Here is a 12,272-nt window from a genome sequence, read left to right as displayed (position 1 = left end):
TGCCTTTGCTAGGTTATTTTGGACTGTTTTAATATCTTAAAAGGTTTGAAATAAATAGTAATATAAATAGTAAAGGTTTTCTTAACTTTTTTCGATTTAAATAAAAAATATTTAAGAAAAATTGGCCTTAAATACTCAATATTTCTTGAATATTGCGTATGCAAGAAATATTGTATACTAGCTTTTCACCCGCGGCTTCGCCCGCATCGAGGTCGGTTATATCGCGTTTCCAAGAGAACTCTTCAAAAGTCCGGGATAAAAACTGTCCTATGTTCTTTCTCAAGGTCAACCCTACCGCTGTCCCAAATTACATTACATTGGATTCCATTAGAGTTACTTTCGCATTTATGATATTAAAAAGTAAATACCTATCCAATTCTGTTAAGTATCTATAATGACTATAAAACAAACAATGTAACGTGCCTTCCGAAACACGGAGGAACCTATTATGACATTGATGATCACCCATCCACGGGTCGGCGGTATAAAGTCTAGCTTATCCTGTCATCGATCAACTTGTGCACTTGTAGTTTAGTCACGACCTACAACTACAAAAGCTGTTGTTAACTTTTCTACCATTTTAATATACACCGTGATTTTTTAGTCGTCTTACAAAAGCAGCCCAGTTCATGTATCCAATGATTAGAACACGTTCATGATAAAAAAAAATAGGTATTTATGAGATTTGAATAAATTTAAAATGAAATTTTTATTCATTACTAGCTGTTGCCCGCGACTTTGTCTGCGTGATTTTCAAGATGTGAACAACTATTAAGTATAATAATAACGATCATCGCAAAAATGTAATGCAATATTGAAAATGAAACACTTCTTTTTACATTTTAAGCTTGCTTTTTTTTTCTAAATTGTAATGAATATTGAGCGGCCCAAAGACTATCAAATGTTTAAATCAAATACATTTCATCATTTACGATACTATCCTGGTGTCAAATATTTCACAGCTGTTTTAATGACTTTTTCTTATTTAATCCCAAAAAGAGGGGTTTATAACTTTGACATATCTGCCTGCCTGCCTGTCTGTGACATCATAGCTTCCGAACGAATTGTACAATTTTAATTTAAACGTAAATTATGTGCGAGTTTTCGTTAAGACATGTTTGACAAATCGAGCCGTTTAAAAATGGGGGGCGGGGGTGCAAGTATAAAAAATAACAGAAGGTATAACTCAGTCTTAGCACTTCTGCTAAAAATGTTTTACTTTCGAGGGTTTCCATTTTCCAATTGGGTGGGTTATGATTTTCGAGCACATCTGTTCTTTGGCCGGCCTACACCTGAAATTGTTAGACGGATTATGATAGTGATTATGAGGTATCATAAAATTATTATTGTACTGTAACCAAAGAGGTAAACGTGAGGCCCCGGTGTCCGTTCGTCTGTCTGTCACCTGGCTGTTTCTCAGGAACAGTGATAGCCAGACAGTTGTTATTTTCACACACGATGTTTTCTGACGATATAAATAAGATGTCAAATTATTTTTGTGGACGGAGCTGGTGAAGTGAGAGTCGGGCTCGGTAACTGTGGATGTTACATAATGTCATAAGATTTTGCAAAATTGCGCCCAGATAAACGGTTTCCTGAAACACGTTATGTTTTATTGTCCTCTTAATATTAAAACTGATCTTCCTCACAAACATTTGGAATATTTCCAAAATAAAAAAGTTGGTAAACGTGTTATCTTGGCCCCCTGGTGTTTTGATCATAATTTGCCTTTAAATTGCTGATAAATAAATAGCGTGAAAAAAAAAATATCAGACACCCCTTTTTTTAAATTGACAATGACAAAAATCTAAAGTATAGGATATGTCCAATTTGTGATGTTACGACAAAGCAAAATATGAACATAAAAGTGACTTCATGCGCATGAGTTCTATTTACTTTACCAATCTACAAAGAAAAAATACGTATTTTATTCGTTAACCTACTTGACGATCATTGAAGTAAAATACCGTCATCCCTACTGCATAAATGGAACTTAAATAAAGACTACATGAGGTTATGCTGTCGATACCGACAGCCAAAATGAATCTTCCAGACATTGTATGACGGATGTAAGTGCTGATAGCTACACGCTATTATCAGCCTTATTGGAGAAATTTCCAAAAATATGTTTCTAATCCTCGTCGGCTTAGCTTTGGGATCTCAAAAACTCATTCAGTCTCGTTCCTTCCCCTGTTTTTACCAGGCTACGAAAGAAGAAAATTTTAAATAAGTAGAGATTACAATAAATTGTTAAAGGAATCTTTGGAAAGGCCACGTGTGCGTTCTCTGTAATGGCGGATGTAGACCAATCAAATCGTTAAAATATTGAAAAATCCCAGGTATCAGTAGACATTGTTCTATCAATAGATACGTAATGTCAAAAACCTTCTAGCGTACGCTCTTATTCATTGATAGCTTTGGTCTCATAGATCTTTCACATTGCATACCTATTATGAAGTTTTTATGCAAGTTTTCTGGGCTTTTCTATCCGAAATACTTTTGGCCTATGTAATGTTGCAAATTTAAGAAAACATTATTTCATTGTTTGAAAGGCTTTTTTTGTTTGAAAGTTTATATTTTTGTTGCTAGTTGTTACAGATGAACCAAGGTAATATAATTAACTGTGTCGTTCAGTAATTTATTGTTATGCATAATTATAGATGAGATCAATGTGAACTACATGGAACTTTGGGTTGAGTGTCACTACGAATTCTTTTATCTTGAAGTAGCATCGCCAACATTACCGAGCTAAAAACATAGGTATATACACCTATCGTAAATAAACACAAAATCATATTACGGCATTCCACATTTGAACTTGAGTAATTTTAGTACACCAATAAAAATAAAAATAATTTAAGTTCCTTTGTTTCAAGAATGTACCGATTACGAAGTAACATTTGCATCAAAAGAATAATAATAAAAGTATTAATAGTTTATGTTTCTTTTATTTTAATTATTGTCGCGCTAGGTCTACATTAGACTTGAAAGAGAATAAAATGACTGATTTTGTGAAATTGATTTACTTTCGAAAAAATATATTATTGCTCTGCCAAAAGTTTTAAGATAAATAGCGTGATGTTTTTTGAGTAAATTGATGACCGTGCTGCCTACTACTCAATGGGGTGAAAATACACTTCATAATTGTATTACACGATGTTACGGGTGAGTCCAAAAATTTAAAACTTTACTGCTCATGCCTCCTGCATAGTAGCGTTATGGTTTTTGTATATTTGTTGTATCATGTGTACGATAAGGTTCATGCAAAATTTGAACGAAATATATTCAGTAGTTTATGAGATAATTTGATATTTGTGTACAGATATAAAAGGCTCCTGCTCAGCCCCTGTAACGAAATGCGAGATAATAAGTAAAAAGTATGTTGACCGGACCTTTTGTTGATATTCTCTGAAAATATGAATCAAATCTATCCAGTACTTTCCGAGATCTTTCCGGACATACATACAGACAAACAGACAAACAGACAAACAGACAAACAGACAAAAATTCTAAAAATTATATTTTCGGCATCGGAATCGTTCCTAGACCACCCTCCAATTATTCTTTTAAAAAAATATTCAATGTACAGTTTTCACTTTTCTACAATTTTATTATATGTATAGATTATGATGCAATTCGTAGTATTAGAAACACAGGTCTGTTGCGAGCGCGGTCCGAGCCTTGTAATAATGGTGAGGGGCGCGGGCGGCGGCGTTTTTATCATTTTTAAGAGTATATTTCAGATTTCTCTTGTTTAATTTTTCTTCGCACCTATTATCTTAGTTGATGATAAAAAAATAATAATCGCGCCTAGGGGTATTTTACGTCGGATACATGAACTGGGCTGCTTTTGTAAGACGACTAAACCGTGTATGCATAAATTGCCAAACAATACCTCGAATACACTACGCATTGTAAATGATTGGCATTACAATCAATGTTTTTAGTAAAATCAATTAATAAACAATGTGGTTCCCATCGTACGGAAACATTATCTGATCTTACTGATAAACTTTCTTGTACCTAATCGTAGAGAGGGTGTCTTTTTGCATGTGACTTGACTGTTTGTTAATACGACATAAGGGTTCAATGATTAATTAAAAAAAGACTGGAAAGTTGTAACTCTTGCAAGCCAGGATCTACAATGAAACCAACGAAAACCACCAAAACACTTAAGTTCGGTGTATCCCAGGGGGAACAATTAACTGCCTTGGAACCCGAAACGAAATTAATCAGAAATAGTAAAAAGAAGGAGTAAGAAACATGTTCCACTTCCCTCCATAGCAAGCGGGAGACAAAAGAAGAAATAGCTAGTTGTAGCAAAGAAAAGAGATTGACAACTGAGTTGGGCTCAGTTATCAGGCACCACGGATATAAATTATAATTTAATGGGTCCTATAATTTAGGAGCTGTTATTTTGATTCCAATAATGGGTATGGCAAAAACGTCTGAAAGCACGGAAATTTGCTGTTTGCAAGAAGATCCTCATAGCAAACAACACCGGATATCGGCTGCAAACTATCTAATAAAATGTCACTATTCACTGTTTGCTATTGAACATTGATATAATGGTGAAACGACAACTTTAAATGGAAATAATTTGCTTTTAAAGTTACCATGTCTATTATCATTGTTATTAGCCCACTCTCTTCCAGTACTTTGAAAAGGCCTACCCTAAATCTTTCTAAGTTTCTCTATCCTGGACCACTATGCACCAGCCCTCGTGGTATGCGTTTAGATCGTCTCGCCACCGTTTCCTGGGCCGACGATGATGGCGCTGCCCATTCGCCATTGCTTCTATTTTTAATAAACTTCAAAAAAGAGGCTCTTCTCAATTCGTCTGTATTTTGACTTTAACCTCAGTATTTCGGCCTGGATGAACAGATTTTGTTAAACGTTAACTTTTTTCATTAAACGTGAAATAGCTGTAATTTGGTCTCATAAAATTTCATCAGGTCTAGCTCAGTAGTTTATTACGTTAAGTTGCTTGTATATTTTGCCTATTGAAACAATATTTATTTTGTACATAGAATTTGATTCCTAACACTTAAAGTGACTATTTCTGATATCATTAGTCACTTGGAACCTTGCCTTGTATACTTATGCCATCCCTAAGTATGTAAGGTCGGTAGGAGCGCGCATCGAATTTCAATGTGTTAACTATTGTCTATAAAAGCGATGCGCATGCGCCGGTTAACGTACGAAACTCAACGAAAATGAAGGTGATAACACGTTTCTTTTTTAAGTGTTTGTGTGTGTGTTGTTTGTGTGTTTTATTGTTTGAAGTGTTATTTGTTATTTAAATAATCATAATGATTCCAGAAAAAATGAAAAAATTAAAATTACCTACTATTGATTTTGGTGATGCTAATAAGAGCTCTGGAAGAGGTCTATGTCCAGCAGTGGACAGCGATAGAATTTTAAATTTAAATTTAGAATCTTTTTTGATTAGATAGTTTAAATTATAAAGATTAATTTAGATGAATCTTATGTTAAATGCGGGAACAGTAAATAAAGTTTTTATTTGGAGTTTTTTCTGTGTTAAAGACGATTTCTAATGTGTCTAAATAATAGTCATAAAAAAATATATTCGTAAAAGAACACATGTAAAAGTATTTTGAGTTTTGAGAATAGTATAATGAACAAAATATATTAAAAACAAATGTAAAAGCCGATGTTTAATATTCTACAATAACATATTTTGAACAAGACACAAATATAAGATGATCATTAAGTTGAGTGATTTCAAAAGTATCAATATAAGTACCTTCTAAATGTTAAATTTAACCTCCACAATTTTAACAACTTCTCAAATATAAACAGAAAAAAACTCTTAAAAAAATAAACTCGCAAAATTTTGCCATATTTGTCCCTTTTCTCAAAAAGTTGCTTCTATTAGGTTCCTTTATTGTTTTAATTTTAATTTCCATCCCTTACTTAAGGGCTTGGGGCAAGGGTCTGTCAATAACCAACCGTTATTAACCCAGGGTTAATCACTTATAAGGGATAATACCTTCGGTAAGCCAATGTTATGAAGATTCCGTTAAGGTTATTTAATTTGCTGTGTGTTTTAGGTTAAATACGGAAAGGAAGGTGAAATCTAGTTAGCACATATTTTGAGAGAACATTTAGAACTTGTTTAAATTTTTCTTAATTTTTTTGATGTCGAAGGAATAAGGATTTGATTCTCGTGCGGCCGGAGGTTTCATAAACTTTCAAGTCACATGCACATTTGCACAATGCAAATGTAACCAGACTCGGGATGAGTTTTGTGAATCACTCAAATTACCTATTTGTACTACACTAGGATCGGAAAATAGGGCTAAGGTTATACAAAATTGATATTAGCTTATCAGAATTTGGGAGGATAGAAAAGTATTTTTATGTGATTGAAGTAAAAAACATGGTGTTTAACTTCCAGCACTTTTATTGGCAGTTCAAATATTCCTACTGATATTATAAACTGAAAGGTTGTTTCTGTTTCACGCAAAAAAACGTATATTTAGAAATTACTCATCAATGCCAGAGTTATATGATCTCATGGTTCTGCTAAATAAAATATTTAAATAAAAAATATTTTTTTAAGAATTCTTGTTTTTCCAGGAATTGTTGGCTGTGATTTCGTTGATAGTAAGTGGGGCGTTAGCTGAGCCCCCGGCGCCCTACGCGCCGAGTGGCTGGAGGCCTGAAGGACCAGCCTTCGAGTTACCACAGAGGGGACAAGCACAGGTAAATTATACCTTACGGCCTTAAGATTAGGAATAGATTTGAGAAATGCTGTGATATAACAAGAATTTACTCTGCCATTATAATCTAAATAAGAGATAAATGTTTAAATTATTTTTTACAAAAATCATATTTCTTTAAAATCTATGTATTATTATGAGATTATTGAGATGTAGCGTTTGTGTCCGTAATAAATGTTGTTGAATCTTGATTTTGCGGTTAGTAAAAGCGTTCCGTTTTACCCCCTTGACGAACCCTAAAAATTAAACTAAAAATATTATTTATTTTTTTACTTTACCCGATGATCTTAATTTCTGTCTTTACAGCAGCCATCACAATACCTGCCTCCAACACCTCTTGACCCTCGCAACCCTGGGTTTCCCAACGAGAACCCTGAAGAGGACGTCTCCGTCCAAGGCTTGCCAGTCCAAGAGGAGACTCCTTTCTTCCAGAGGTCCCCTGTCAACGGACAGCAAAATGTAGGACCAACCTTTAAATCTGACATCCAGAATTTGGACCAGGGTTTCAAACAGACACAGGTATGACGAAAGGATAGGTTTTTTTTGTAATTTAAAAACGAGTTCTAGTCTTTTTGGAATGGTTTCTTTTGCTGTTATTATTTAGTTTGCTGTATCATCTTTGTGCTAAATAAGGTATTGTAATAAATTAGACCCGTAAAGTATAATACATTTGATTAAAGGCCAATTTTTCAATCGCCAGATAACTTTTATTCGACGAATAAGTTTGGTGTTCTGACAGCTTTTGTATAGAAAATATGTCAAACGGCCATATTTATTCCTCAGATAAAAGTTAACTGGTGATTGAAAAATCGGCCCTTAAAGAAAATAAAGTATAGTTAAGTAGCTTGATTTCATATGTTAGAAAATTATTTAGACCTGCAAAATATATGTAAATGCAAAAGTATTTCCAAAATACTATAAATTATGTGTTTACCTGAAAATTATATTATAATTTTAAACTCATCTCGAGTTCAGATCAGAATTAAAGTTAACGAAACCTTTTTCTATTTAGTTCCAGCAACAACAGCAACGGTACCGTGAATTCGAAAGACAGAAGCAGTTAGACGCTCAAAGCAAAGCCAACAGGCTGCCAAGACCACAGATACCAGTCCAATTCGCACCACGAACAACTACGACAACAGAATCCAGTACCACTGAGGCCACCACACAAGCTTCCACCACAGAAATAAACCTCAACGAGGGAGAAACTCTTGAGGATCCTCAACCACCTAAAGTAGCCGTAGAGGTTGCGAAGCAGAAGATACAGGAATATCCAGGAGAGCTATTCCTGAGTTCCTTAGCTCAGCTTCAATTGCAGCCTCAGTTCGTTCCCCTACAATTTGGACAGCTCAGAGCTCCTGTGTTCGTTCAGGGTCAGTCGCAGAAGCAAGTCGCAGGATTTGATGCTCAGACCCACTTCGCAGCGCTTCCCTCAATTTTAGCCCAGCAACGGCTTCAAGAGCAAGGTTTCCAGAGTCCTGCGCTGCTGGTTGCCGGACGTCCTGGTGTTCAACCTGTGACTGCGTATCAACCACAGCCACAATTGCAGGCTGAGCCTGTAGAAGCTGTCCAGCCTCAGGTTTTCTACGGTCAACCAAGCGCTGAGCCTCAGTACCAAACTGCTAACGCTTTCCCCCAGCAACCACAATTGCAAACTGTGCCTCAGTTTTCCGCGCAACCAGTAATTGTACAGCCTCAGGATACTAACCAACTTCAACCAGCTCAGTACCAACCTCAACAAGTTGGACAATTTCAACCTCAGACTGTCCAATTTCAACCCGAACAAGTTCAATACCAACCTCAGACTGTCCAATTCCAGCCCGAGCAAGTTCAATACCAACCTCAGGGAGCTCAATTTCAACCCCAGCCTGCTCAGTTTCAACCACAAGCAGCATACCAACCTCAAACTGTTCAGTTTCAACCCCAACCCGCTCAATTCCAACCTCAACCAGCTCAATTCCAGCCCCAACCTGCTCAATTCCAACCTCAGCCAGCTCAATACCAGCCCCAATCCAACCAAGAAAATCAAGACGTCGAAACTACTGATAACGGCTCAAACCAACCCCAACTATACCAGCAACCATTCCTAGTTCAGCAACCCGCCGCTCAATACCAACCACAATTCCAAGCACAACCAGGATTCATCCAGGCTCAACTGATCAACTATCCTGGCCAAGACTTGACACAATTCCAACAGCAGACCCAGTTTCCTGGTCAATTCCAGCCTCAGAGTCAAAGTCCTGATGCCCTACAGAGTGGTTTGGACGTGAACCAGCAAGGCAATGATATTGAGGAGCAGGATCAAGAAGAAGAGGGCCAAGATGAAGGTAGAACAGCTACTGCCGTCGCCACGGCTTTTGGAGCAAGGTTAGTTGAAGTTCCTATAGAATGTTAATGAAAATAAGATCTCGTTCAGATGTGCGATTGTGTTCGTAGGCTTTTGAATCGTGATGTGAATTATAATGCTGTTTGGTTTTGATTTTGAGATTGATATTGGATGACAAAAGAAATGATAATAGAAATGTATATTTATGGCAATGGGACAAGTTTTTTTGGATCGTAAATAAAGTAATAGACTATTAGTTAATTTAACATTAAAACAATAAACTTGAATTCATTTATGCATAGCCAGTAAAGATAAGTTAACACCATAACACTGAATAAGGAATAGGCTGACGCTGTGTAAAAGTTGTAGAATATTATTATAGTAGTATTTACCTAAGTATCGATCTTGCCAAAGGCTTTTAATTGTTCCGTCTGCGCCCAAGTTGGCACAGCCGTCACGTACTCAAGCCGCAGTAAATGTAAATTTTATCGTAACAATAGCGGTATTACCCTATTTCGTGGTTGAATATTGATGTATTTTAAACTATTACGTCCCGAACATAGTTAATAATACAGGGTTTATATTTAACACCTGGGATTTATTTATTAGTGGCAAAGGAAATTCACAAAAAATATGTAAATAAAACATGTTTTATATCAGCTTTTGTGAAAAAGATTCGTAATTAAATGATGCATAGGTTTGACACGCGATCCCGCCACCGCGTCAGCTCATGATCAAGGACTTCAGTTTGGTCTGAAACTAGGCGATAACAATCCCGATTAATACGCTTTGCCTCATACTAAACCAACTTATGAGTACTAGACAAGAGATACAGTTACACTTAAGAAAACATATAGTTATAGATAAATTACACCCTGTATCAAAACCAAAACAAGCAAGATTCCATCACAGAATTTGTATAAGAGTGTTTGTTTGTGTATAAATTTATTACCTCTTTACGTTTAAACGGCTGGAAGAATTTCGATGAAATTTGATATTGAGGTAGCTGACACTTTGAATTAAGACAAGGCTTTTATCCAACTTCTTTAATGTTCATGTTTTGCAACTATACAATTCTCAACAAGGCATCTACTTAGACTTGTCTACTCGTGTATGCCTTTAACAAGGAGCAAATAAATATAACAGATTATTCTCTTTTCAGAACTCAACCCCGAGTTGTCTCCCAATATGGCGCTCCCTACCCGGCTCCTAAGGTCCGGACGGCACCCGGCTCTGCCCCCACCACGGAATCTGCTGTTGAGGTAAGCAGGAGAAAATAGTCCCAATTATAATGTTGTTTATAGCCATTAGTGTTCCACTGCGAGGCAAAGGTCTCCCTTCCCTCCTTCCCATTGTCTCGATCTATGGACGGCAGCGAATAGCTCAGCAAAAAGGAATTAAACTCGTTTCGGCATCTCCTTCTGCCGTGAGGACTTCATAAATATGTTGATAATAATATTAAGGACCTTGGTTCTTAAACTTCTTCAATATAAAATAGCACCTGCCAACGCCAACAGTGATTTAAATTAGGCGGAATCATTTGGTGACTAAATCTGTTGGATATTGGTGAAATTCTAGTCCTTCAGAACACCTCAATAGAATACGTATGTCTGCATCTACAATAATATTCAACTAACGACTTGAATGCACGGAGCCGAGTAGTAAAGGTCACCACGCTAAAAACACTGTGAGCGACGTGTCGAGAGTTCGATGCTCGCGAAGAACAAACATTTGTGCGACTCATGAATGCTTATTCTGAATCGTGTGTCTTGAATGTTTTAGAAACCAAGGATATATTTCCTTATTGCGAGAGTATTTTCTTACAGTAAAATAAAACATGCATAACAACTTAGATTCTCAACTAACGAGCCAAGATTTTTTTTGTTTTCCATTCAAAAGCAAAAAGAAACAACTGTGTTCAAAATGAATCTTATGATGACACTATTAATATTTTAGGAGGTGACTGAACAAGGTCCCGTCGTCGCCCAAGCCGTGGCTATTGCTGATGGAAACAGGAAGAAGAGTTCTAAGCTAAGGTATCAGATACGATAATACTAGTCTAGACTAGATAGAAATAGAGATAGAAGGGCGTCCTACCCGTAGCTGAATATAAAAGATGATACATGTATGACAGAGTCGTATGCACAATGGAAGAGCGAGAGGAATAAATGATGGAACTGGAATGAATCAGGCTCGCGATCTATGATCACGAGCCGATCATGTTGGAGGTGTTAGTATAAAACAAGACTAGAAATAGCAAGCGACTTCACTAACCACCATGTAAATGTCTCACTACTGGGCCTTATCCCATTCAGGAAGGTTTGAGCATTGATCACCAGTCCTTCGATCCAAAATAATTAGAAGTAGTAACTTCAGTATTTTAGTGCGGGTTCCAAGAAAGGAAATCATTTTCCTGGTACACACTGAGTTGAAGTATTCAGTGGTTATCATTGTTGATCCTGGTTTACACGAGTAGGCAGTGATAGGCATGTATGGCTGACTTATCCTTTTTAGAATCTGGGTTAAGAAAGTTCTGTGATGTCTTATAAAAATAAGGAAAGTACGTATAAAATTGAAGACATGGGTATTTCGCCTGCTATATGATCGAAAGTGCACTAAAAATGAACGACCCAAAGCATTGACATGTGACGATAATTAAGTCCATAAGAAAGAACACTGTGAATCATCAACTTAATGATTTATTTATTTTCAGAAGCCGTCGCGTTCGCCCAATCTTCACATTGGATAGATCTGGACATCTAGTATTAGCTCAAGGACAATAAACAAAGACTTACAGAATAATAACAATGAAAGTCGTAAATTTAAAGAATAAGCTGTAAAGGAAAATAAACCCTATGTCTAAGCTGCGACATTCCATTTTCCGATGAGCGCTAAAATCCTATATGTAAAATTTGAAGCCAATTGAAAAAATATTTAGACCAAAATAGTTAAAGTTGCAAAAACGAATGTGATATTTTAATTTATTTATTTGTTATGACTACTCAGTAAAATGTCGAATCATTTACTATGGAAAGAACTGCTCTCAATATTCATAAAATAATCATCATTTTGATGCACTTACCGAATACTCCTTGTTGTTGTATAGAAACTGCTTGAAAATAAATAATTTATTCAAATTTCGTCTATTTTTTATATGTTTAAAAATGACTCCATTTCTAAGACACGCGTTGAGCGCTATA

General features: G+C 36.0%; 1 protein-coding gene across 1 annotated transcript; it reads left to right on the top strand.

The window, feature by feature from the left end:
- The first annotated feature begins 5,036 nt into the window (after positions 1-5,036).
- On the top strand, positions 5,037-12,209 carry LOC113507595 (chromatin modification-related protein eaf-1-like). Its single transcript, XM_026890443.1, has 7 exons — positions 5,037-5,222; positions 6,604-6,729; positions 7,053-7,265; positions 7,759-9,113; positions 10,235-10,334; positions 11,029-11,108; positions 11,786-12,209. Exons 1-7 carry the CDS (start codon positions 5,217-5,219, stop codon positions 11,853-11,855), a joined length of 1,950 nt encoding a protein of 649 aa, XP_026746244.1. The 5' UTR covers positions 5,037-5,216; the 3' UTR covers positions 11,856-12,209.
- Positions 12,210-12,272: the final 63 nt, after the last annotated feature.

This window comes from Trichoplusia ni, unplaced genomic scaffold, assembly GCF_003590095.1.
Source record: "Trichoplusia ni isolate ovarian cell line Hi5 unplaced genomic scaffold, tn1 tig00002950, whole genome shotgun sequence".
NCBI lineage: Eukaryota > Metazoa > Arthropoda > Insecta > Lepidoptera > Noctuidae > Trichoplusia > Trichoplusia ni.
Note: the sequence above shows the minus strand (reverse complement) of the source record. Positions and strands in the feature narration are given on the sequence as shown.